Consider the following 23,491-nt stretch of genomic DNA (forward strand, 5'->3'; position numbering starts at 1 on the left):
TAGTTTATTCACCTTGGTAAATAGACATTCCTTCCTGAACCCTGAATTTACATAATTTGGTTCATTACTTCCCAAGTGTAGATAAGGTATGCTGGTTTTGATTTAATTGTTTGCCCCACTATAGTTTTATAGAAAGACGTGAAGGTTTTCTTTTTATTGTTATTGATACACCAGCCCTTGCAATCTAGTTTATTCTTACCTGTAAGTTTCTGATCTATATTTAAAGAACTCTAGAAATTAAATTGAAGTGGGTTAGGAGTCCACTGGAAAATGAACATGTTCCCAGTGAGTATGGACTACAAAACAGTCTTTCTTAGTTAAATATTTTGTTAGGCAAAATATTTATTTTCTAGTTCCTGTAATTACAGTTTCAACAAGTGATGTGAAGCAATTAACCCCCAAATTTACCAGCTTAGGAGACCAAATTGTGAATATATATTTAGTTTTTTAAAAAATGTTACCAACTCATCACATTTTCTAATGAGCTCTGAAATCTCCCTCCTAGGTTGGTAGGGGAGGTATGTTTGGTATGAAGTGATTAATAGGGTAAAATTTTATAGGCATCATCTTAGTTTTTATTTGACTTTTTCTCATAGTTGGTGTATGAATTCTTCTTAAGATTTTTGGAGAGCCCTGATTTCCAGCCTAGCATTGCAAAGCGATACATTGACCAGAAATTTGTACAGCAGGTAAGGAATTCTTATGTCTTAAATTTCCTTGGGTTCATCTTAGCAATGATTCATTAATTTGTGATTGAAATAGTCTGTCAAAACTTAAATGGTTTATTTTACTTTAACATCGTTTAATACTCTTGCCAGACAGAGTATAAAAGTGAAGGAGCTATGAGAATACAAGAGTATTTTAAACAAGAGTGAGCTTCTAATGACATCAGTGGAATTACATCCAATCCTGAATTCTTACAGTTATTTTATAAAGACCAGAAAAGCAAGCCTTTCTGGACAATTTGAGAAAATTTGGTATGACCATTCAATCAAAGGGCAAGAAGCTTTCTTTTAAATTTTTAAGTCTTTGAACTTGAACTTTGGGGTATGTTTTAAGCATGTAACTTTGAAATGACAGAGAAAAAACAGAAATGGAATCACCATTAGGAGTTTGGGCTTCGGCTCCTTTCCTGTTATCGGTTACAATTACCAATGACCTTTCCTTTTTCCTTCCCCTTCGCACCTTGGGCATTCTAGCCTCCCAGTTCCTAAACCGCAGATAAATGGGATATTTAAGAAGAAAAGGAGATAGAGTGAAAGAAACATAATGGGATACCTTCTTTTATTTTATAAATTAGTTATAAGCCATTATTTTTTGGAAACTACATACTGAAAATTAATTTTTTGGAATGTGTTCATTTTTATTTTAATCTTCAAAGTCTTTTCAACAATGTAAAAGCCTCTCTTTAACTGAGGGGAACTGGCTGGCCCTAGACAGGATTGTGGTGAAGTAGACCAAATCTTTGCAGGTTTATTTTCTCTTTGGAAATACTTATCAGTATGTAAGGTCTCATTAGGAATTTGATGCTCTTCTCTTCTAGAGTTATTTGCACTTTCAAGAAAGGTAGGAGATGAGTCAAAAGGTAGCAATGAACCCAGTGCGGAGGCGAGGACTAAAATCATTACGAGGACCTTTCCTACCCTCTTACCACTGTTGTATAATAAAGATTCTACAAACATGAGTTCCGCATATTTATTTAGAGTTCAGTTTTCATCATTTATAGCGACACCTGACCTCACATAAAGTATTCTGACTAATTGCTGTTAGTGTATTGATTAATGAAGAATATTGTCAGGAATATGTCCTTCAACCATTCAAGCAACTCTTCATAAATTACAAAGAAATATTGGGTGTATGCTAACAGTAAAATTTACATTTCATTCACAAGTAAAAATCAGATTAAATAGAACTTTGTGATTTTGGTAATTGCAGATGAATGCATATTTATTTCCTTCGGTAGCTCTTGTGTGCTACAGAAGGAATAAAGTATATTAAGGAACTCTAGTAATACCACATTAAATTGTGTGTAACATAAAAGCAGGTTGAGGGGGACAGTTGCCTTAGTGCTTCTTCAGTCTAGAGCTTGAGGTATTTCTGCTGCTGGCTTATTCCATGGGTTTGAAGAGAAACAAGAAGAAAACTTCTACTTTATACTCTAAATACCTGAATTATCCGAGAAACCAAAGCCCAGTAATTTGTTCCTAGCAGTTTATATGGCTGTGCTTTCATAGATCACTTCTGTGTTGTATTCATATTATGTTATTCTTTATGAATAGTATATGAGAGAATCCTTAGCTTTTGTATTTTGAAATTATTTGATTAGGTGGTAATTTTAAGACTTAAAAGTACAGGAAAAAATTAAGTATAAATTTGGACATTCATATTTCAAGAGAAAAAAAATACTTGGATAATTCCAAGTTATGTTCAAATCATAGGATTTCAGAAGAAAGAAAGAAGCTAAGAATTACCGAGTGCTTTTTATGTGCCTGGCATTGTCCTTATATGCTTTTATATAAAGCATGTGTGTCTAATTTTACACAGCTAGTAGATGGCACAATCAGGATTCAAACTAGACTCTCTCTGACCATAATGTTCCCTACACTTAGAAGACACAAGATTAGTTTCAGCCTTCTTCATTTTATCAGTGACGAAAAAGCTCAGTAATGAATTACCCTTAAAAGCAAAGTTAGAGATAAGTATCACAGCCAAAATAAGAAACAATTTCCTGATGACTAGTTTTATGTATGTTTTATTATATGAATTTATATTTATATTTATAAATAGATTATTTAGATTACAGTATTTCAAAATAGGTTTCTTTAAATAGATTTAACAGTTGGCGAACAGGTATTGTCTAGTTTATATTTTTCTCCTGAGGATCAACTCGTACTAAATTCATTTATTCTTGAATTAAACATGTCAACCTTAACAAGTAAGGGCCCCTTTTATTAATTTGCAAGCTTATCTTCTAAGTAAACCCAACATCAGAAACTTGAATATGAGTGTCTCAAGTGAGTAGGTTAGCCATTTTTAATTAGAATAATTTGAACTGAATTTATTAGGTATATTAACACAAATTCTTATACTCTGGATATTTTTGTTTGGAGCCTCATTCAGGACTTTAATAACCTAGTGAACAAAGAATGCAGACTATAAACAAGACATTTGTTTAAGGGTATGTAAATATGACTAAAGTCATCACAACCCTCAAAAGACATTCACTCTAATAGAAGAGATGCATATGTAAATAATCACATACAATTCAAGACAGAATGGGAAAAGAACTTTGAGGAGTCCAGAGCTTGCCATCTTGACTGTAATTATCAATATCAAAGTACAGAATGTAAAATTCCTTGATGACTTCATATAGGTAATTATATTCTATATAGAGAAATTTAAATTTTTTCCTAAGAAAATCCAATGTTTTATTTAAAATACAGTAATACCATTTTTTGACAGCAGAAATTCAGTTTCTTTGCCATTTTAAAAATGGGAATTTGAGCTTTGACTTTAAATTTTTCAAAGATCTCTTTATTCTGCCTTTGCTGAAGAGTTGTGTAGAGGTATAGGAGGAAAATGGTGAATTAGCCAGTTTGAACTGGTTTAAACTTTTGCAGCCAGTTGCTAAAGTGACTTTAAATAAAAATCTGTAGTCTCATCTCTATTTCATTATTTCCTGAATGACTTTTACTCTATTAGCATGTATCTGCCAGTACTTTCTCCTACTAATTAAATATTAATTTCTGAGCTGTTGGCATGGTGACTTGATTTTTAGTGTAATCACAAAAATCACAAAACAATTTTAGTTTGTATAAATCTTTCTAGTAAACAGGAAATACTCATTTGCACATGTGTATTTTCAAACTTCATTTATTTAACGACTTGCAGTTTGCAAGCTTAAGATTTTTGTATGTAGTTTTGAATTACTATCAAAAAGCATTAAAAATCTCTCATTTCAAAACTCTAAAATTATGAGCCATGGTTAGTAGTCAAGAAGAGGATAGAATTTTTAAATGAGTGGCAAAGCAAAAAAAATACAAAACTATACACTTTTTGAAGTATTTATATTTTTATGTGTTGTTTTTTGAAATGAAGTGAAAAATACTCCTTAAACTTTTCTTTAGCTTCATTATTTAGCAAGAATAAGATCAACCTGATAAGGCAGAATCATTAAAATTTTTTTAAAAAATTTCATGGGTTATCTTGAAATCAGATTAGAATAAAGTGAAATTTTAGCTCAATTATTTTTAAAAAGTAATTTCTCAGATTTTTTTTAAAGCTCCTGGAGCTTTTTGATAGTGAAGATCCCAGAGAACGTGACTTCCTGAAGACTGTTCTGCACCGAATTTATGGGAAATTTCTTGGATTAAGAGCATTCATCAGAAAACAAATTAACAACATTTTCCTCAGGTAAACTGGTCATATATTCATATATAGCACTTTTCCCCTTCTATGTTTTCTTTTTATTCCAGTTCCTTTAATTTTTATATCTGAACTGTTGATAAGTATTTGAGTCATTTTTAGCCTGTTTTTTGGGTGTCGTGATTGCATGTAACTTTTTCGAAACTTGCAACTTTACTTCTCATCTAAGTGGACAATAGTTATGAAGACTGTTTAGAATAGGTAATACCAATGTTCATGTTTAAGGTTTATTGAGGAGAATTTATGTCTAGTTACCTACTTCTTTGAGCCTTTTGTTTAAAAAATTGTGTGTAAGTATTTAAATCAATAGCTATTGAAAGTAGTTTTGATTTTCTGGCAAAACTAATTAAATTTATATGGAGTATATATTTTGACTATAAGTGATAATCTGTTAAGTAATTGCTTCTAATTAGGAGATTTTGCTTTAATGTAACCACATTTCAGGCTTGGTTTATTTGGAAATGTGGCAGAATTAGGCTAGCATTCGTATGATGTAACAATTCGAGATCAGTAATGGCTGCCTCCTTGAGAGACCGCATCTTCCTGAGGTCTCTGTCCTCCTAAGTCTACTCTAGTCATGATACTTCCCTGTCCTGTAGTCATTTGAGTTCATGACTTCTGCTTTAACAGCAAGCCTAATCTTGGAAAGCTAGACAGCCTGTGTAGTTTAGGTTTAGAGAAACTATGAATAAAAGTGGCTTGATTCCATATGGGTCCTTACCTCGTAGATTTTCCTGTGGGTGGAGGTTTCCTATTTTGAAAAGTATTTCTTTGAGAAAACCCATCTTTCTTATACATTTTTAAGTAAAATAAAATCTTCCAGGTGAAATAATATTCTGTTATCTCTGCAGCTAGATTATAGCAAAAGTGTATGTGACTTAATAGGAATTAGGCCTTATTTTATAAGATTGCTTAGAGGTAACTAGTTTGGGGCAAGATAGCTTACAAAGAATTCCTGAAGCACACTTGTAGGTTTCTTATAGTTGCCCTTAGGATTGATTTCTCTACTTTCCTGCCTCTTAATTTAGTTTTCTAATGTTTGAGTTTTCATTACACCTGTCTTTATTTTAAATTCAGGTTTATATATGAAACAGAACATTTCAATGGTGTTGCTGAACTCCTTGAAATATTAGGAAGGTAGGTCATTGTTTTTTAAGAGTTAAATAACTTTGAACGTTTTATGTATTAGAATCTTACTGGGGTTGGAGAAATTATTTTATATTTTAGAGTTTAAATATAGAGCACAAGACATAGCTTCTCAACTGAATTCTTTTTATAGCTTTTTAAGCGGTCAGCATATTAAAGTACTTGCCATGCAAGACATCTGTTTTAGAATAGGCTTCTTCCTGCTTTTGAAGCTGTGGCATGTTTTATGCCTGATCTTGCCAGACTGCCTCAGAAATTATAGGATCTGATTGGGAAGAAATGAAATAAACTATAGTGAATCTTTGATGAAGTTATAAGAATTCTTGCTGAGATATTGATAGGCCCTTCCTAATCCGTCTGTTCTTTTTAGAAGAATCTATAGCCTTTTAGTTTATGTGAACATTTTGCTTTCTGTATTCATCACATAGCAATATTAACTTGAGAAGATTAGGCCCCCTCTATTTATAGTTAGAGAGTGATTATGGAGAAAACTACTTCTTAATTTCAGATCTTTTAGCAAAGTAAGAGAAACTTCAGAATGTACTTCAGAAAATACTTCTGCTTCAGAAAATTTTGAAAGTTCTAACAACATTGTGATACTAACTCTCCTGTGGCTTTAGGTAGGAAAATAAAGGCAATGATGCATAAAGTGATAGGCTTTCTAGAAAATGAAGATAGAAATTACTTCCTGGGACTTTAATTGGCAGTCCCAGTTTTCTTTTTGGCATTATTGAATGACTTAGAAGAACAGAATTCATAAAGTAGTTTGAAGATGACTAAGTCATTCAACACCAGGACTGAAGCAGAGCAGTGTTCCTTAGGTACTTACTCATGGATATAACTTTTGGAAATAAAGTAGTAACTACTTAACCCTTCCCCCTGCCTTTTTTTCCCTCCAGTATTATCAATGGCTTTGCATTGCCACTGAAAGCAGAACATAAACAATTTCTAATGAAGGTTCTTATTCCTATGCATACTGCAAAAGGATTAGCTTTGTTTCATGCTCAGGTAAGTTTCAGACAACTTTCAAATGAAATGAACATTGTTTCAAAGGCTGATACAAAGGCAGAGAAACTGAGAAATATTAAGGCAGCAATTTTAGGTATAATTAAGCAATTTGCTTTGTAAATTAAAGCAAACTTTCATTATAATTTAAACGTATTACAATATTTAGCTTTATTAAATAAGCTCAATGCACTTTTAATGTAGATATAGGAGAGATAATATCCAGTTTTCTTGTTTTCTAGTCTAGGCCCTGACTTTGGAAGGCAGCTATGCTCACCACTATACCACCAACGCCTAGGCCCTGACTTTGAATGAGTCCCACGTATCTGCAAAATGTTCCATCTAGCCCTGATAGTGTAGTTGGACAATGATTTTAGTCTCTAGGAGTATGTAAATAATATCCTATCAGCATAGGTATACATGCAGAAACTTGCTGAAAAACTAAAATGTTAGCTGTAGTCCTTACATTCAGAAGTTACTACTGAAAAAAGAACATTTTTTGACCTATAAGTTACTTTTCAAGCTTAACAAGTGACACAGTTGTGAATATATTCATGGTTATATATTGGGTTAGAGTAAAATTTGTTAAAATGAGGTAATCATTTGTGTTAACTAAATATAAAAATCCTGCATCACTGTTATTTCTTTCAGTAATATTTATAAACTGTCCCTTGCATTTTAGCTAGCCTACTGTGTTGTACAGTTCCTGGAGAAAGATACCACACTAACAGAACCAGTAAGTGTCCTATTTATTTTTATGTCTTTAATCTACATTGTAGCATTTCATTGTGGCTTTTTCTTTATATACCTGTGTAGAGCTATCAGACAGTAGTAATATACTTTAAAGTCATTTAGAAGGAATGTTAGGTTAATCTGCATTCAGAGAACAGGGTTGGGAGGGGAAGTTCTTATGAGTTATAGGATGTCTCTTGAATAGCTTAAATATAGATTAATACTAAAATATAGCAGAGATGTGTGATGACAGGATCTAGTGACTGCATGTGAAATTTTACATACATATTGTCTTTACTGACAACATTTTTAATCTTCATTCACCTTTTAAAATTAAAACATACTGTGAGGGTCCCAAAACTATTCCCTGGAGTTTTGTTTTGTTTTTAGAACTAGGATTTTCTCTCTTATTAATAGTAAACTACATGATAGGGATTGAAAACATGTCCTTGCCTTTGGTGATACAGATGTATTCTTGGAGTAAAGGTTGTTTGTGAATCAGCATAGCAATTCAGTCTGAATTCTGTTGACTGTTGCCCACAGATTCAGGAGAGAATAAAAATGTTACTATGAAAATTGAACATTTAATTTCAGAAAAACAAAAGGTAAGGAGAAATAGAAACGTATGAAAGCAGAGAAAACAACCTTTTTACATTGATGAGTATTTTGACAGAATGTTTTCTAGGTATCCTTAATCTAAATATCTAAGAGTTCTTGAAGAAAAGCAAAGCATTTAAAGGATTTAAATGAGATTTTCTTTATTATGAAGTTACTGAGGCTATCCCTAGGGATGCTTGAAAAGATTATAAACTTAGTAGTCTTCCTCTGATTGAACTTTGTGTAAATGAACAAAAGATATTTTTCCACTCCTAATACTTTTGAGTTTTTGAACTTTTACACTTGCAAATCTTTCTGGAAACAGCTAAAAAATAGTTTTTTCAAGACTAATCAGGAGAATTAGGAGCCTAGTATTACATGAAACCACATAAACCTCTAAAGTAGATTAAAACATAATATAAATCCATGGTACCTCTCATCAGACTTCAGACAAAATCCATACCATAGTAAGTCATGGTTCATAGTTGAATTGTAGACAGATATAATTTAAACAAATTAATATGGGATGGATAGAGAAGAAAGGTTATTTCTTTTTAAAGAGTAGATTAGGGAGGATGATGGCCAGAGATCTTTCTTAGGGGAGCTGAGTTAATGGAAATAGGAACAGGATGAAGAGGTAGAAAGGAAAATGTCCAGGTTGACAAAGGAAAATATTTTTCAGTTCATAATGATCTGTACAGGTATATAGATCTTTCCATTTCTCCCATAGTCCATTCCAGCACCAAAATTATGGCCATGTTACTTGGGTTTGAGCCTTCATATTTATCCTCTAGAAACCTGGTATTCATATCTAAGCTTATTGCAAATTATAAGTAAGTCAGAACTTTGGCTAGTTTATTACATTATTTAGGTACCCAGATCTTCAATTGAAATTATTTTCTAAAATGGAAATGACTTTAATGTTACTTCTCTTTGTGAAACTAATGTGTGTTAATTTGGTTCACACAATACAAAATCATAAAGCACAATGTGGAGGAAGTTCCTTAAAATCTTGTCACCTAAAAGAGAACCATTTAAGTTGATGAATATATTTTCTAGAAATTTTTTCTATATATATATGTGTGTGTGTGTGTGTAGGTTCAGTTGTAGGACAGTGTTGATCAGGTGTTTTTACTTCTCAGTATAATGTGGCTATCTTTCCATATTAATCTGTTTTATTGCTTTCACTGGTAGCATTGAATTCCACTATATGGATTATCATAACATATTTAATCAGTCTTGAATTTATGGACACATGAGTAGTTGAAACATGTTGCTGGGTGAGGGGATGTTTAGGGTGTTAGAATTGTTCTGTGTCCTGTCTGTGGTGTTGGTAACAAAAGAAAATCTATGTGTATATAAAAATCCTGAGAACAAACAGTACACACCTACACACACACACGAATTTTACTATATAAATTTTTTTTAAGTAAAAATTTTTTTTTAAAAGCAATCTCTACACCCAATGTGGGGCTTGAACTCATGACCCCAAGATCGAGAACCGCATTCATGCCGTACTGAGTCAACCAGGTACCCCGTGTATATAAATGTTTAAAAATCATTAAAATTAAAACCATGTTGCTGAGTCAAAGAGTACTTACTTGGAAATTTTAACATATTCCAAGCTGCCTTCCAAAAAGTCTGAACAATTTAATACAGTCCAGAGTGTGAAGATGCATTTTTCCTTCACCATGGCCAATGCTGAATGTTAAGCTTTAAAATATTTGCTAGTCAAAGAGGTAAGAAATTTTACTTTAATAGGTTTTTATTACTACAAGGATTAAGCCATCCTTTTATGTGGTTATTGATCATTTACATTTCTGTGTTCTTTGCCTACTTTTAATCATTTTCCTGATATATTTTGCAAATAGTTTTTATGCATTTGGAGTTTTTAAATTTGAATATAGTTTTGTGTTTAAAGTTTATTTTGAGAGAGCGAAAGAGAGTGCAAGTGGTAGAGGGGCAGAGAGAGGGAGAGACAGAACCCCAAGCAGGCCCCGCGAGCTGTCAGCATGGAGCCCGACATGGGGCTCGAACCCATGAACCATGAGATCATGACATGAGCCGAAATCAAGAGTCAGACACTTAACCAACTGAGCCACCCAGCGGTCCCTGAATATAGTTTTCAATCTTTCCTTAAAGAACTGAAGAATGTTATGTAGTGGATGTATTCATCATTATGGTTTCTGGCTTTGATGTCGTACTAAGAAAAATCCTTCTACCCTTTAAGATTATAAAAATATTCTCCAGTATCCTATTCTAGTTATTTTATGGATTTCGTCTTTACCTATAAAATGTTTATTCCATCAGTAATAGTTTCCTAGGGCTGCTATGAATTACTACAAACTTGGTAGCTTAAAATAACAAAGTTATTCTCCCAGAGTTCTGAAGTCAGAAGTCCAAAATCAAGTTGTCAGCAGGGGTACACTCCCTCCAGTTGCTCTAGGGGAGATTCCATTCCTTGCCTCTTCCAGTTTCCCGTGTCTCCAGGCGCTCCTTGGCTTGTGGCATTGCTCCACACTCACACTGCTGCCTCTTCTGTGTGTCCTCTGTGTCTTTTACAAGGACACATCACTGGATTTAGGGCCCATGCAGATAATGATGATCTAACCTTGAGATCCTTAACTAATTTTATTTGTAAAGACCCATTAAGTCACATTCATAGATTCTAGACATTAGGACACAGATTTTTTGAAGGGCCATCATTTAACCTGCTACACCATTTTAAATTGAAATCTGTGTGTGACAAGGGTGAAGAACTGGTCTTCTTTTTTGTTGCTTTTTATTAGTTTTCTGTTGCTATGTAACAAGTTATCACAAAATTTAGTGGCTTAAAACAATCATTTATTAGCTCATAGTTTCTGTGAGACAAGAATCCAGGCATTACTTACCTGGGTCTTCTGCTTCAGGGTCTCCAACTAGGCTGCAGTCGAGGTATTGGCCCTGGCTGGGCTCTCACAGAAAGGATCACATGAGGAAGGATCTGCTTCTGAGTTCATGTGGTTGTTGGCAGAATTCATTTCCTCAAGTGCTGTTGGACTGAGGGCCTCAAGTTCCTAGCTGGCTCTTGGCTAGAGACTACCCTCAGTACCTAGTGAGTTCCTGACTAGGAAGTGCTCCAACAGAGCAGCTTGCTTGATCAAAGCTTGCAAGATGAGAAGGCTCTAGACAATCTCCTAGTAAGATGGAAGTCACAGTCTTCTATAACCTACTCATGGAGGGGATATTCTGTCCCTTTCGCCACATTCTGTTGGTTAGAAGCAAGTCACTAGGCCACCCAATTTGAGGGGATGGGATTATCCAAGTATGTGAATTCAGGAAGTAAGGATCATGGAAGATCACTTTAGGAGTCTGGCTACCAACACAGCTACGTTTTTTCTTTCTAAACGGGAAGACAGCAGTCCAAGTACCACCACTTAATTGGCTAATTCATCTATTTTCCATGGAACTGAAATGCCACCTTTGTCATACATATATACATATATGTACATGACTGTAGTCTTGTTTCCTATCCCTGCCTGCTTTTTTAAATAAACTCTACACCCTACACCCAACATGGAGCTTGAACTCATGACTCCCGAGATCAAGAGTTGCATGTTCTACTGACTGAGCTAGCTACACGTCCCTATTTCATATCTTTTTGCCCGTTTCTGTGCTGATATCATCTCATTTTAGTTGCTAATATCAGTAATATGGGTTCCATTCCGTTAATTCTCCCCCTCCCACCCAGAAAAGTTCTTGGTTATTTGTTTACACTTACAGATTATAGAATAAATGTTTCTAGTTTCAGAAAGTAATTCAGTTGGTATTTGATTGAAATTACATTAAATATAAGAAAAATGTATGATATTGAATCATCTCATCTATTTGTAGTCTCTCACGATCAGTAAACATTTCTTGCAAATTTTATTCTTTATGTACATTAGTTTTTGTTAGGAAATGCACCTTTTTTTTATTACTGATACTTTGTTTTACAAAGGTATTGATTTTTATATATTTATCTGGCCACATTGAATTTGGCTACTCATTTTAGAAATTTTGTTGTTTTTTAATTTTTTTAATGTTTATGTATTTCTGAGAGAGCGTGCACGTGTTAGCAGGGGAGGGGCAGAGAAAGAGGGGGACACAGAATCCAAAGCAGACTCCAGGCTCTGAGCTGTCAGCACAGAGCCTGACGTGGGGCTCGAACTCACAGAACTGCAAGATCATGACCTGAGCTGAAGTCAGATGCTTAACTAACTGAGCCACTCAGGCGCCCCAGTAATTTTTGTTTTTTAAATTAGGAGTATATAATTATTATATACTTAGACAAATAAGTATAATTTTGGTATTCCTGTCCAAGAATATTCATTGGATCCTTTTTATCTTATTGGACTGTCTCCTGAACAGTGTTCTTCCTAATTTGAATAAGTGTTTATTACAGGACCAGGCTATTGAATATAACTGTAACTGGATTATAACTATAAAATAACCTAAAAGGCTGTCAGATACATTTCCACGAAAGTACCAGGCCCTGATGGTTTTACCGCCTGTGTCCAAGAAATCACTATATAAGATGATTGCTGATGGTTTCTAATAAATTCTCTTCATTCTAGCTTTACTAAACTAAATTCTTATCAGAATATATAGGCAGACATTTTGAACAACTGTTCAAAATCTTGAGATGATCATATAGTTTTTTTCCCTTTTAACTTAGAACTGTTAATGAGTTGAACTATCCTGGAATTTCTGGAATAAGGCATAATGGGGCAAATATTGTCCTGTTAATGTTCAGTTTAGTACAAATCTTTGCAATTATGTTCACTTAAATTCACAATCCCTTCCATATATCTTGGTGATCAAGATGGTGCTAGCTATCAAATAAATTGGGAAGCTTCCTGGCTTTCTTGGTGCTTCAAATGGTTTTAAGTAATAGAAATTCTTTGTTCCTTATTTTCTCCCTAAAATAACTTTCCTCACTCATGCCACCAAGTCATTATCATACTTTCCTTTATTTTCTTCCTAGTAAGTAGCACTTAACTATTAAAATTACTTACATGTTTCATGAATAACTTCCATTGGTCTCCCTGCTTTTTGAAAATCCAGGTCACCAGTCACCTGTCTTGTTCATCACTGTCTTCCTAGCATCTAGAACAGTATCTGGTACAGACACACTCAGCAAATACTTATTCATGGAAGTGTAAAGCCGAGCAGAAAGTCTGGGGATACACTTAAATATTGATCTACTTCAGAATGAATGTTATGTAATCACAATTACTAAAAATTTCCTGGGATTGACCAACTTCATGGCTTAATTTGTGCTAAACTTCTTTTTTGCAGGTGATCAGAGGACTGCTGAAATTTTGGCCAAAAACATGCAGTCAGAAAGAAGTAGGTTTTGTTAAACAAAAATAGTACAATCTCACTAAAACTTCTTAATCTTAGGGCTTCAGTATATAAACTACGCAGCTTTGGGCTTGGCTGTATTGTTACTGCTACCTAGCAGGAGCTGGTTTTCTGGGGATTGAAGAGACTTGGTGGGATAGCTGAGCATTATAGTAAATTGCGTATACTATCAAGACCTTTTTTGTCCCCTGTGTAATTTGTAGATTAGCCTTCTCATTTGTAGTTTTGTATGTTATCTTCATAAAATTTGTCATATTTATTAAAAGAAAAATTTTTTTAACCTAGGTGATGTTTTTAGGAGAAATTGAAGAAATCTTAGATGTCATTGAACCCACACAGTTCAAAAAAATTGAAGAGCCCCTTTTTAAGCAAATATCCAAGTGTGTCTCCAGTTCTCATTTTCAGGTATGATGTTTTCAGCGAAGCCATTTTTTTATACTAGCCTTTCCTTTATCTTTTAGTTTTGACGTTTCTAAATGTTTTTTTTAGGTTGCAGAAAGGGCACTGTACTTCTGGAATAATGAATATATTCTTAGTTTGATTGAGGAGAATATTGATAAAATTCTGCCAATTATGTTTGGCAGTTTATACAAAATCTCCAAAGAACACTGGAATCCGTAAGTGTCTTTTATGTTGATCGCGATATTCTGATATTTGTGCTTTTTGTCTTTGAATCTCCTAACTCATACATGAAACCTATACAGATTTGGAACTTACTCTAAGGTTAACATCAGTTTCATTCCATTGTGCACTCGATATACATATAGTTTCACAGAGCTGTAAATACATGTATGTTGTTAATTTCAGTTTAAAATTGCAAACCCCCCTGAAGGTAGGACGACCTGGTGTGACATTCTGCACCAGTGTGTGGTCAAACCCAGTGGGGGAAACTAACCGAACATCCGCCAAGGATGCACAGACCTCGAAGGTGGGTGCTATCCCAGGGAGAAGCAGAGGTGCTTAAGGTGTAGATGTTTAGACTGCATATATTCCAACCTCTGTAACACCCTTATCCTCCTTTGTGGGTTTTTGTTTTGTTTACAAGTTATGGTAGGTGATTTTTTTCATCTTTTAATACTGTTAGCTTGAGACTGGAGAGCAGCCATGAAGATAACCATAACGCTTTAAGAGTTTAAGCATGATAAGAAAGACGTGAAATTTTGGAATCAGACCATCTCTATCACCACTGGCTATGTGACCTTGAGCAAATTCCTAAACCTCTTGCACCTTTGTCTGTCGTCTCTAAAATGGATTAAGTGAATCAGCCACTATTTAGAGATGATAGTCATGTTGTATTTCCTATAACCCAGCACTGCTTACTTTCATTTTAGGACCATTGTAGCACTGGTATACAACGTGCTGAAAACCCTAATGGAAATGAATGGCAAGCTTTTTGACGACCTTACTAGCTCCTACAAGGCTGAAAGACAAAGGTATTTGGTATTTTTAATTACCAAGTTATCCATACACTTTAGGTTGGTTGAAGGTGATTTCAGTTCAATAAGGTATCTTGCCTAGGTTAAAATTAGTATTTAAGTCCGTCACATTAGAGAATTTCAAACTGTATGCTTAAAACTCTTTTAAGTCATTTCCAGATAAAAAACTTCCCCTACTGGTTAGATTATGATTTTAATGTGGATTATAAATCCTCTCTTTATCTCACTGAGGCTTAGACTTTATCAGTCTAGCAGCATCTGCATTGTGAAATACACTCTCTGCCAAATTTATAAAATTTGATTTTTTATGTATCTATGAAAATCGTCTTTGTCTGCTTTACTCTGCAGCTGCTCTTTGCACAAGTTTGGTAGTTTTAAGCTGCACATTTTAACGAAGTGGTATCTTAAAGTCGGTGTTTTGGGTTTTTTGTTTTTCAGTCAGAGGGAGCTCACATAGGTCTCTGGCTCAGTACTATTAATATTTTGTTCCTTGCAACAATATATAGGGATGATAGCACATACCAGCATTTACACACCTGCCTTAGTGATCACCTCTTTTCAAGAACTTCATATACAAAATGATCTTGTAAAAATCACTTCTCATTCATTTCAGACATCAGGTGGGTAGTAACCAGTCAGTATACCTGCGCCCACGCATCATTTGAGAATAATAGCTACCATTTACTTTTAAGAAGTTTATTACCTATTGTTTGTTTGGAAAAGCTGATCTCTTTTGACTAAAAAGTTCCTAATTGGGGTTTTCCTGTAGCAAGTAGAACAAGAATGGCTCCTCTTCAAGGGCATCCTAAAAAACCACGCCTTTCAGGCGGAAATTAAACATTGGGCAGCAGTGGGAAGAAAAAGATGATTTTTATAACAAAAAGATAACTTGTATATTTCATATGCCTAATCGTTATCTGCAAAATGATAATGGCATATAACTGTGGAACTGTAAGTCCATGGGGTGTTTTGTTTTTTTAGAGAAAGAGAATCTTAAAAAGGCTCCATGCTCAGCACGAAGCCTGATGCTGGGCTTGATCTCACGACCCCCGGATCATGACCTGAGCTGGTATCGAGAGTCCGACGGGACACTCAACCAACTCAGCCACCCAGGCGCCCCAGCCTATGGTTTTTTCACATGTTCATATAGTCCTTCAGAACAGTTTGGTCTCAGTTATTCACAGTTGTTTCCCTTAGAACTGAAATCAAATAGTTGAAACATATAAAATATTTTGAGTTTTGTTTTTCCAGAGATGATTCAAACTTTAAAGTTCTCATGACATGTAAGAGGTGAGAGAGTAAGAGACTGGTTAGTGGCTAGAGAGGTGATTCTACCTGGAAGTGGCTCCAGCCTGAGAGCCAGCCCTTCTGTCTCTGTAAAAGGGTGACTGTGCCAACCAGGGTGACTGCAAGAGGTTTAGGTGAGAAAGGGAACGTAATAAAGCATGAACGACAAAGTGGTCATGGAAGTGAGAACATGTAGCAGAGAGAAAGCAAGGAGTCACTCTGCGTTGGTACAGGAGAGTGACAAGAGTAATCAGGTGTCCAAGTAATTGGAGCTCAGATGCTTTAGGAGAGGGAGTTAAATGAAATGGGGGTGAACAATGCGTTCTCCAGCAGACTGCCAAACAGCAACTTTCTTCAGGCCCTAAATTAAAGGTTTCTGACTACAAAAATTTTGGTTTCTCTACAGAGAGAAAAAGAAGGAATTGGAACGTGAAGAGTTATGGAAAAAATTAGAGGAGCTAAAGCTAAAGAAAGCTTTGGAAAAGCAGAACAGTGCTTACAACATGCACAGTATTCTCAGCAATACAAGTGACGAATAAAAAAAGCCACCACCTCTGTTGGATAGGCAGTTTTGTACACTTTTTTGAAATATGTAAAAATTATGAGACAAACCTCTCAGTATAATATAATTAAAAGGCCAACTTTTTTTCTGGCAACTGTAAATGAAAAATATGGACTAAACATAGCCCTGTGCTGTATCATGGCCACAGTATATTGTAACCTTGTCTAATCATGGATTTATTGTGTCACTTCTACAGTTTCACAGAAATGAATGAACTTCATCTATGATATGAGTGAGCTAATTATGGGAGTGGTAAGAATTATGACTTGAATTCTTTTTTTGATTGTGTTGCACATAGATACAGTAGTCTGCTCTGTATATTTTTCCCTTTTATAATGTGCTTTTCACATTGCTGCAGACCTTAGTTACATCCTAGGAAAAAGAACTATGATGGGGGGGGAGTTACCTGCCCTAAGCCTTCCTTCACTAGAGTTGCTGCACTCTGGAATTTGAGCAGAAACTTAAATCTCCAGGCTTTTTAAAGCACAAAATATAAATAAAAGCTGGGAAAGTAAACCAAATTCTTTAGATTGTTCCTCAAGAATATCCCTCTTCATCTGCAACTCCCCACAGTAATGAGCCCAGATTTGTGGAGGCAGCACAGGTAAACGCTGAGCCTGCCTCTCAGTTCATTCCTCCTCTTCCTCCCAAAGGCTGAAGGCAGGGCCTTTCCAGTCCTCAGAACCCGCCCTTCCTTCCAGCCCCTGCTGACCCAGGGAAGGAGGCTTTGAGTCCCCCAGTGTGGTGACACAGAGCACTCACGGTCACTGGCTGGCTTTATTTAAAGGAAACGCACTAGGCTGCCCCTGTAGAGTTCTGAGCAAGCTGACTAGAGAGAGGTCTTGTATGTTTTCACTTGGCCAAGTATTTCTCACCTCTTTTGTTATGAGTACCATTCCAATCTCTTTACTTGCAGTTGTGTGGAAAACTGTTTTGTAACGAAAGATCTTCATTGGGGGATTGAGCAGCATTTAATAAAGTCTATGTTTGTATTTTGCCGATGTGGTCTTTGCTTTTTCCAGCTCTGAGACATCCAGAAGCAGTCTGCTGCCTCTTTATACAATGTCTGCCTAAAATTCTAAGTTCTAGGCTAGCCTTTCATCTTCATGTCCTTCTATGTTCAGAGAACAGGCTCAAATTACCTTAAATGTCGGTTTTAATTAAAAATCTCAAAGTTTATAATAAATACTACTTCTTTGGGTGAGGAGTGGTTCAGGGAAACGGCGGCAGAGTCAGACATTACAAACCCTCCATTCCTTTGCATTCATGAAGAAGTCTAGCGTTTTGCGTGCTATTCCTAGGTCACTGTACAAGCATCCCTTTTCACTCGCTGTGGCCCCAGGAGAAACTCTTCCTTTGGGTGCATGGCTCACAGTTTATGATCTCCAGTAGCCACCTTCCCCCAGCCATCCAGGTCCAGGGGCTCTGGCCGAATTGGCCACACTAACCCGAGGCCAGCCAGTGTTACAGCTGGGGGCAGCCCTGGAAGACCAGGGTGAGCCTACTACAGGACACAGAGTCAACCGCAAGCCCTGCCTTTTCGAGAAAGTGAAGGCTAGGTCTAAATGTCTACGCAGTGAAAGACTTACACGTTTCTTTCACCGAAGAGCAGCCACAGTGGATTCTGACAGGCTGCAGCTGTAGTTATGAAAGTTTTTTTCTTTGGCAAGCTAAAAATACTTCCTAATTATCTACTTATCCTAAAGCGCATTTAAGAGGTCTCTCAACTTTCCACAATACAGGAAATGCAGTTTCAGTGTGTTTATTTGAGCTAATTTTATTAGATATTGAAGTATTACTAAAGTGGTGTCATCTTTAGAGACAGGACACACACACACGTTTTCCAACGTTGTTAACGTAAGCTTCTCTGCCTGGCTTCGCATTTGCCTCACAAAAAGACTGCACAGAGACGAGATCTAGGCTAGCATGAATGTGCATGCTTCTCTGGCATCGCAAAGTACCAGGGAATATTTCTTGGCACAAGTTTACCTTTAATAATTCCTCTTTAAACTACCTAAAGCCAGGTTATGAAATCCAGTGTTACCAAGTCCTCTTTGGAGCAAAGGGGCATGTAAGTAATTTGAAACTCTGCAGACAATTCTCAAAACCTTAAATCGGCCGATGTGAAAAACATTTCAGTACTCATCTGTCAAAAGCTAAGCTGACGGCTTTGGGGGTCACACTGAGTACCCCTTTCTCAGCTGCTTTTATAGGACAGGAAGAGAACCCCACTTACGCAGCTAGCTCTGTCATTCTTCCTGACTGCCTGCCTGCCATCCATCGACACCCCACCCCGACCCTTCCTTGGACGCATTCATGACCTACCTCGGGAGTCCAGATCCCTCCATCTTGGGAGTCCGAGCTCATGCTGCCATTTGGTCACAGAATGAAAGTGTACCAGTGCCTACTGATTTAGCAGGTATTCATACTGGCACACTGACTCCTTTTGCATTAACCTAACTTTTATTTACCTGTTAATAAAATCATCAAGATACATTGAGTAGGCACCTCCTATGTACATATGGCCCAGTGCTTTTGCATGTTAATGACTCTACACTCTTACACCTCCATCAACAAATATTCTAGCCAGACAGGTAGGTGGCTAGTCAGTCCACAAGAAATCGTATTCCTGGTTTCTAGTAGCTTTACAAAAAAGTCCCATTTCTTATTTAACAAATGAGAAAGCGTGCCAGGAGGCCAGATGATGTAACTGGCAGATGATGTCAGAGACGACAGGGTTCTTGCCTTTGGGTACAGGGTGCAGAGGTTTCAAAGCATAACCTGTACATCTGCAGAGTCAGGATTTGGGGAAAAAAGAAAATCACACTCTTCTGTCCACTTTAGAAAACTAGGGCGGAAGGGGAAGCTAGAGTAAAAAGTAGAGCCTTCATTACCCCATTAGAGCTTAACTGTGCACCAAACCAAGTAAGAAGAAAGGCAACTTCCACAAACCTTCAGAAAAGTTGATACAGATCTAATTCCATCTTCCACAATCCCTCGTCATCTGTTCATTAATAATTTAAATACTTAAATAAGTTTTAGGTTACCCACTGGATCTGTTCCATCAGGCTTTAAACATCCTCTTTTGGGGCCAGGTTAGAAGCTGCAGGCTGGCAGGCTGTTCCTCCCAGCAAGGCCCGTTTCAAGTGAGCACAGGATTGCCGGCGGCTCGTTTCTCCGCGCGGAAGTGACCAGAACTTCCGTTGCTGTGAGCAGTTCTGCGAACACAAGGCCACTTCAGCTTACGTGGTTCGCCGCCTGACCTCTTTTTTTAAGGTACCTCTTTCTGATCTTGATCATCCATTTCACACTCAGCTTGGCAAACTCCGCTGCTTTAAATAACGCCAAGAAGGCCCCACAGAGCAGGGCGATTGTGTTCCAAGGATTGGCGGTGATTATCTGGAAAACAAACGAACAAAAGTGTATCAGTTTGCCTCAACTTGGATTCCTAGGTCACACGAGTGTAACTGTCAAGATCCTCCTGCCTCAGATTATTGGAGCGACAAGAAAAACACTTGGGTTCTAAAACGGCCATGACTCTGTACTTCATTCTGACTAGACCTTTAATGTGCGCGGCTCAAGTCTGAGAAGAAAAATACTAATCCCTTCCTACTATAAAGTGATCCTGAAAAAAATAAACTTTCTCAAAAAAGTTCTGCACAAATCAGATATTCAGTACTGAGGTTTAAATTTCTAGCCTAATCCCCAGAAGTGGCTTGGAGACAAATTTCCCCAGAACTACCTACTCCAGAAGGTCAGTTACTCGTTTTCTTCCCGTCTCACACTTACTCACACTTGCCCTCCACGCAGTCCAGTGACAGTCTCACCCGCCGGACGTCTGCCTTCAGGCCGTGCCCTGAGCCCCCCAGCCTGCGATGCTTTCCTCTTACTCGAGTTCACTGATCCTTCACGGCTCCGTGGAGCCCTCTCTGACCACTAAGCCGAGAAACCCTCTGGCAGAAACATTTACCCCACAAAGCCCTTTGGCAGCTACTTACTGTCTGGAATGAGTCACTTCACAGCTATCGACTACACTCACTAAATGTTAAACGCTTCTAGGTCAAGGTCACAGCTTGGATTTCTTTCTGAGTCCCCAGCATGGTACCCACAGCACTTTCAAGTCTGTTCAGCAGGGTGACCTTGGACAATCTGAGCCTCAGGGTCCACAGATACAAAACGGTTACACCGGCACCACTGTTCAGGACCATGATGAAGCAGAGTGATGACACGAGAAAAGCAGGCCTCGAGCGTGGGCTTTACTCGTCTCGATGGGCACTTCCTACTGAATGGCGTAAGTGAAAAACGTGTGCTCACACACTTCACGTGTAGAACTGAAGACGTTCACTCTTCCACCCAGATCCGGATTCAGCGAGCCGCACGCGCCCCTGCATAAGTGGCCCTTCCCGTCCCCGGTTCGTGGTGGAGGTGCGTGATCAGGGAGCACTACAGGTCACACAGACCCTCCACCACATGGGCCTGGCCATGCAAGGCGCTTCCCCTGAGCTCCGACCACATCAGCACGTTCTGGGATTACCTAAACGCCAGTGTCAGATCTGGGACTGCCTCCGGGGGACGGTGTCTCCCCAGAACGTTCCTCTAGCAAAGCTGTCCTATCATCCCTCCTCTTCCGAGACTGCGTCTGGGAATCTGGCATTAACTGAGGCAGTGTTCATTTTTACTTGTACGTTTCTGCTCTGACAAATAATGATTATTATCCAACAGAGACCTATGAAAAAAGAATGGCTTCCAAAAAAAAAAAAAAAAAGAATGGCTTCCAGTAGCAATAATCTAGACATTAGCTTAATGCAACCCAGGTTTTCTACTCGCTCCACTCACTTAATACTACTAAGCAAGTACTCTGTACTAAGCACTCTGCCAGGCAGCACATAAATAATGGTGGACAAAAGAGGAAGCCCCCACGTTCACGGGGACAACTGTCTAGTGATGATAAGATTAAACACAAATACAGGACATGAATGTCATAAATGAAAAAATGATTTGTGCCATGAGAGAAGAGGAGGACAGCCTGGAAGGATGAGCCAAAATACCTCAGCACAGGGTGTTTGCTCTTGTAACCTTAAGTAATACTCACATCTTGGACTTTCTGGATGAAAGGATCTTTCCATTCAAAGACCACAAAAAACAACTGAGCGCTTTTTTCAGCGGCCGGCCTCTGGTCAATGTAGTTAACCACACTCGTCTAGGTAGAGAGAGGAGAAAGCGTTACAACCTCTGCGCCCCTGCCTCACCTGGGTTGCAGGAAAGGAGAAGGAAGTTAGGGGATCTTGGTCCTTGGTTCTCTTCACATCATCTTCTGGAGGGAGAAAGCCAAAAATCTCATACACAAATCCTGAAACTGGAACCAGGGCCAAGACTTCGGTTTCCAGTTCTCTGGGAAAACAGCATCTGGGATGTACAATGGGTGTCCTGGATTGTCACCAAAATCTGTCGTGAGATATCTGGACTCATGATTAAATCGTATCCAAAGTATCATGTGAAGACCCAATTATAAGTCATAAAAGTCTCGAATTTCAAAATACTTGATCTTAAAAGCTAAGTCTTTCAACCCTTCAGGTCTTACACAGACAAAGCGCAACCTCACAGATCCGCCGGGCTGAGCACTCACTCCCTGTTAAGTATTTAGTAGGCGTGTCTGGTAAGATCTGGTTATCGATTACTAGAAGCTGCCAATCTGCGTGGTATAACGGGGAGCGGCCAGTGCCAGAGGCAGAGCCCAGCCCCGGCCACAGGGCCGGCTCCACCACCGAGCTGAGCCTCACACTTCGCCACTTGCAGAGCAGCGGACAAAATGCCTGCATCACCGAGGTGTGGTCAGGATCAAATGAGATAAGACATGGGTATTTTAAACTTTAAAACACCACATAAAAAACATTTTTTAACTTTGTTCAAAAGGGTTCATGTCACCCACCGAAACACTTCCAACTTAGACAATCACGAATGGCACAAACATGGTAAAATGGACATGTTCGCTGGGACTTAGGTCCCTTTGGGTTCTGAACCGTGGGGCGAGCCGGGCAGACCCAGGCTGCACCTGACTACGGTGAACACATCGAGGCTCCTTTCCTCGGCTGCTGTGGGGCCAGAGGAGGAAGATCTAGGGAGTTCTCGGAGAAAAGTGTGGAGCAAAAATCCAGGACGTGACCGTTACCTTACAAACTGGGAACACTTTAGGGACCCACTGCCAGGGGGCTACGGGGGTAGGTTCCACCTCCTGAGGCAGGAACAAAGCCTGTCCTCTTGAAGAAAACCGGCCTGAAGCCCTTCCCAAACCCTCCTCCTCTCCAGTCTGAGAGGCCAGGGCACAGGGAAGGGGTGGGCCCGGACGAGCGCATGGCTTCTGCCCAACGACAGCCCCGTGTCGCTGGGAGTAGGTCCTACTCCAACCCAGGCCTTTCCCAGTGCTGCCCCTCGGGGTCCAGCCTGCTGAAACACCTCCAAGGAGGAGCCAAGTTTTCAGAACAGACTCCCTCGCTACCTCTGTAGGCACTCGGCCACTGATACACAGGACGGTGGCCTCAGGGTGTAGGTGTGGGTAAGGGGGCTGCCACCGCGGAGGTGAAAGTTCCAAAGGTAGGGGTGCAGCCTCGCTTTCAGTGATGACTGGCAAACAGCCCTGCCACGGCAACCAAAATGTCCCCTGCCCCCATCCCCACTGCCAGGCCCGTTCCCAAGGTCCTCCCCCATCCGCTGCCGAGACCGTGGCTAGAAACCTCGGGCACATCTCTTGGTTCCAGGCTAGTGGGCTGAAAGCTTTCAATCACACTTCCCATTAGTAACACATTTCTGAGTACATACCCCACATACATGACTTCCTCAGAAGTGACGTAAACATTACTCTTCTTCTAATGTTCAAAATACTCAAAAACGGAAAAAGGATGAGATCAAGAAATTAGTT

General features: G+C 38.3%; 2 protein-coding genes across 7 annotated transcripts in view; one reads left to right on the forward strand and one right to left on the reverse strand.

Annotated features, from left to right (window-relative positions):
• PPP2R5A (protein phosphatase 2 regulatory subunit B'alpha) overlaps positions 1-17,567 on the forward strand; it is a 66,813-nt gene extending 49,246 nt beyond the window's left edge. For both annotated transcript variants that reach the window (XM_045452468.1, XM_045452469.1), the window contains exons 4-13: positions 597-689; positions 4,283-4,413; positions 5,503-5,562; positions 6,471-6,579; positions 7,259-7,312; positions 13,225-13,275; positions 13,576-13,695; positions 13,780-13,907; positions 14,622-14,723; positions 16,420-17,567. In XM_045452468.1, coding sequence (XP_045308424.1) covers positions 597-689; positions 4,283-4,413; positions 5,503-5,562; positions 6,471-6,579; positions 7,259-7,312; positions 13,225-13,275; positions 13,576-13,695; positions 13,780-13,907; positions 14,622-14,723; positions 16,420-16,552 — 981 coding nt within the window. In that variant the 3' untranslated portion in view covers positions 16,553-17,567. The remainder of the gene's footprint in view (positions 1-596; positions 690-4,282; positions 4,414-5,502; positions 5,563-6,470; positions 6,580-7,258; positions 7,313-13,224; positions 13,276-13,575; positions 13,696-13,779; positions 13,908-14,621; positions 14,724-16,419) is intronic.
• A 1,452-nt stretch (positions 17,568-19,019) lies between these two features.
• Positions 19,020-23,491, reverse strand: part of PACC1 (proton activated chloride channel 1) — a 46,057-nt gene continuing 41,585 nt past the window's right edge. For 4 of the 5 annotated variants that reach the window (XM_045452470.1, XM_045452471.1, XM_045452472.1 and 1 more), the window contains 2 exons: positions 21,668-21,775; positions 19,020-19,974 (listed from right to left, as the gene is read on the reverse strand). In XM_045452470.1, coding sequence (XP_045308426.1) covers positions 19,813-19,974; positions 21,668-21,775 — 270 coding nt within the window. In that variant the 3' untranslated portion in view covers positions 19,020-19,812. Of the gene's footprint in view, positions 19,975-21,663; positions 21,776-23,491 lie in introns of those variants that run through there. The other variant, XM_045452475.1, reaches the window with a different exon arrangement.

Source organism: Leopardus geoffroyi, chromosome C3 (assembly GCF_018350155.1).
Source record: "Leopardus geoffroyi isolate Oge1 chromosome C3, O.geoffroyi_Oge1_pat1.0, whole genome shotgun sequence".
NCBI classification, from domain to species: Eukaryota; Metazoa; Chordata; class Mammalia; order Carnivora; family Felidae; genus Leopardus; species Leopardus geoffroyi.